Source organism: Limulus polyphemus, unplaced genomic scaffold (genome assembly GCF_000517525.1).
Source record: "Limulus polyphemus unplaced genomic scaffold, Limulus_polyphemus-2.1.2 Scaffold456, whole genome shotgun sequence".
Lineage (NCBI taxonomy): Eukaryota > Metazoa > Arthropoda > Merostomata > Xiphosura > Limulidae > Limulus > Limulus polyphemus.
In genome coordinates this window covers 237951-241874 of record NW_013666066.1, presented here as the reverse complement: position 1 = coordinate 241874, position 3924 = coordinate 237951, and the positions used below count along the sequence as shown (strand labels likewise).

The 3924-nt window shown below is 35.9% G+C and overlaps 1 protein-coding gene across 1 annotated transcript in view; it reads left to right on the top strand.

Moving 5' to 3' along the window:
- LOC111085542 (cell wall integrity and stress response component 3-like) overlaps nucleotides 1-3578 on the top strand; it is a 21867-nt gene extending 18289 nt beyond the window's left edge. Inside the window, exon 2 of the mRNA XM_022384582.1 lies at nucleotides 2070-3578. Within this exon, the coding sequence (XP_022240290.1) occupies nucleotides 2070-2614 (545 nt within the window). The 3' untranslated portion in view covers nucleotides 2615-3578. The remainder of the gene's footprint in view (nucleotides 1-2069) is intronic.
- The last annotated feature ends 346 nt before the right edge of the window (nucleotides 3579-3924 follow it).

Here is a 3924-nt window from a genome sequence, read left to right as displayed (position 1 = left end):
CCAACGAATAGTGGGATTGATCGTCACATTATAACGCCCCCCACGGTTGAAAGGGCGAGCATGTTTGGTGTGGTGTGACGGGGATTCGAACCCGCGACCCTCAGATTGCGAGTCGAGCGCCCAAACCACCTGGTCATGTCGGGCCCTGGTTATGCATAAGACTCTGGATAAACGTCAAAAAAGTTCACTCAGGCGGCACTGTTGTGAACAAAGTAGTGAACATCGTATAGGTTGTTAGGACAGCGGATTTTCACCATGAAAACACCGGTTGATTTATTCATCATAATTTTGTTACTGATCCTGATGGCATTTCAGCAATGGAAGTTAGGTCATAAATTAAAAAAAAACGCTGAAAGAAAAAGGAGAGCAGCCACGTAATGTTGTTTCATGTGCCATAGCTGTTCTACAATGCAGGTGACGAGCAACCACAGAAAAAAAAAAAGAGTTAAGCGAGCATATCATTACTCACATTGCGCGTACTTAATTCATGTACGTCTTTCGTAAATCGTCAGGTGGAACTTTATTACCAATTGCTATTTGCACAAATCAATTTTCTTGTTTCATTTCTGGAGTTAATTTTCCACGTTTCATTAGCAGATCAGGTCGAATAATGTTAGCTATAGAACTATTATTAATCCACATGGTGCAAAGTTCACCATCAATTACTCCGTTAACTCGTGGGCTGATTTCCTTTTCAAATGCGATCCATATCTCATTTGGGGCATAGTATTCTCATCATCGGGTTATCGTTTCCTTGGTTTACTAACAAGACTTGGTGATTCATCACTGTCTCGGATGTAATGTCCATGTTTTTCACACCTATAGTAGTTTCTTTTTACTGTTTGGCTATCGTTTCCTTGGTTTACTAACAAGACTTGGTGATTCATCACTGTCTCGGATGTAATGTCCATGTTTTTCACACCTATAGTAGTTTCTTTTTACTGTTTGGCTATCGTTTCCTTGGTTTATTACCAAGACTTTCTTTCAAGTCTTTCTACGTTTTAAGTTTGAGTGTAGTTTTATCTTTCCTCCATACTCTTCCTCAAAACTTTGCTTAAGAAGATTTCTTCTAATGTAACAAGGTGGTCAATAATCCCTAATAGTTGTTACAACTCTCAGTTGGATGTTATTCAAGCTAGTTCTTTTAAACTTGCAATAAGACTAATAAATAGTTTGCTGTTACTACTCCACCTATTCCCTTTAGAAATTATTTCAAATTATGTTCAAACCATGCCCATGGATTGTTTGTTTGTTATGAATTTCGCGCAAAGCTATCTGCGCTAGCCGTCCCTAATTTAGCAGTGTAAGACTAGAGGGAAGGCAGCTAGTCATCACCACCCACCGCCAACTCTTGGGCTACTCTTTTACAAACGAATAGTTGGATTGACTGTCACATTATAACGCCCCAAGGCTGAAAGGGCGAGCATATTTGGTGAGACGGGGATTCGAACCCGCGACCCGCAGATTGCGATTTGAGCGCCGTAACCACTTGGCTATGCCGGGCCCACCCATGGAACCTTTCCAACTGGAGGAGCCCCCTAGTGGCACAGTGGTATGTCTGCGGGCTTAAAACGCTAGAATCCGGGTTTCGATACCCATGGTGGGCAGAGCACAGATAGCCCATTGTGTAGCTTTGTGCTTAATTACAAACAAACAAACAATTGGAGGATCTTGTTGAATTAGCTTGCTAAATTCGGTAAATTGATGAGCTAATGATGTAGCTGGAGTTGTCTAGATAAAAAACAACAACAGTGGCTACAACAACTACACTACTGTGTTATTACGGGGGGGAGGGGTATATCCAACTTGCATTTCATGTTAACAAACTTACTAACGAAATTAATAATATACTTAGCCAACCTTTTTGTTCTCTTTTTTATTTACCTATCTATTTAAAATCGCACATAAAGTTCCAGTAGTTTTATTTTTAGCTAATATCCTATTTTGTGCTTGTAGCGTTTTGCCTATTATCTTGGGTAACTGTATAATTTATTACTGTTTCTGTTGATTTTTTTAAAACGATAATATAGCCATTCTAGCAATATTAATATTTTTTGTTTTCCACATAGTTATAGATTACGAAATGAAAGCTCAAACAGCCACTACACTAGCTCCAAGTTTTACAACTTCGGAGACATTGAAACCAACAACAACATACATAACCACACCATTGACAAAGATATCCACGCCAACGACCACGAATACAGTGACCACAGCAACAACATCGACTACGATTACAACCACGACAACACCATCGACAACAACCACACCGTCAACTACGAGTACAACAACAACACCGTCAACTACGAGTACAACAACAACAACACCGCCAACTACGAGTACTACAACAACACCGCCAACTACGAGTACAACAACAACACAAACCACAACAGAGCCAGTAAGCAACAAGACCACAGCCACCACATCTTCAACAAGTTCGGTTTTTATCCCTTCTAAGGCTTCTCTAGAAAAAGAAAACGGTACAGCTGTTGGACTGAGTGGTGGCGCTATAGCAGGTATAGTGATTGCCTTGGTGATTGGTGTAGCCCTAACTGCTATGGGAGTGATCACGTTGATTAAGAGAAGAAATCCCGATAATTATCACGAAATGTAAATTCAACAAGTTTCAAAGCAATTTACTTTAATGAATAGCTATTAATTTCTTGTTTCTTCTTTAAGAAAAACTAATACTATTCATCATATTAGTATTTATCTGAAAAATTTTGTGTTTAATTACATACGGAAAACGCCTCATATTTTTGATGATTCTTCTCTTGGGTATATATGCGAAATGACTAGTTAAGAATTCAAACCAATTTCAACACTCACAGTTTTTGTTACAATAAATTTTCTAATTATAAAGTTAACTACTGGAAATAAGTATATGGTCAAGAGAAAACTGGGCCAAATGTAGTAGTAGTTGTGTAATTATGACAAGGTAAACAAATTTCGCTGATTTTTATTATGATATGATTATTGTTCTAAAATTAATTAATATTACTGTGAGACAGTTTAAATTGTTAGTTTGAGCTTTAAATGAAAAGCAAGTAGGTGATACATAAAAAAAAATATTAATGAATATTAAATACACAAGAGAAACCATAATATCCTACAGTAGCGTTTTCCTATTTCTATGAATATTCTTGTTGTTGTACTTGTACCTTTTTAATCCCAAATAATTTTTATTGTCTGATAACTGTAATACTTCAAATATAAAACATTTATATTTTAGTAATTCAAACAGATATTTTTTGATAATTATTGTACGTAGTTGAAAAATAACTTTTCCTATTGGTGAAGGCATGAGAGTTGTATACTCTATTAAGTTCTTTAATATTTAATTAACTGTGTGAGTTTTCATAATTAGTTAATAAATTGACAAAAATATATCACAATGTATTATTTTAGGCTTAACGCTAAATATGGTGGATCAGATTATTTCGCAAGGCGTGCCAAAACGACTTATACTGTGGTACTATTTCTCCTTACTGTATTAATTTAAATTCGTGTATGTTTTTTTTTTTTTGTAAGTACTGTATTCTACCTTTACTGTACGACTCATGTTTCGTTAATTCTAATAAACGCTTACTGAAATGTTTCTTTTTTTTTGTCATAGTTTCCAGTCTTTTCTTGGTACATAAATCTTATTTTACGTGTTTCATTATTCCGAAACATCATCTCATCGTTTTCTTGTTTCTAATGAAACTTTATTAAGATCTTGCAAGCGTAAAAATCATTTGCGTTGGCATTTCATGAAACTGATGATAGTAATGCGTATTTGGTCGTTTGTTAATTTCCGGTATAGGTTCTTTCCGAGGAACATTAGCGATACAAGTCCTTTCTTAAATAAAACTAGTTTATTCTTTCTCAATACAACTTTGCAATACACAGAACTTCCACAGTCAGGTTAACTTAACTACTTTA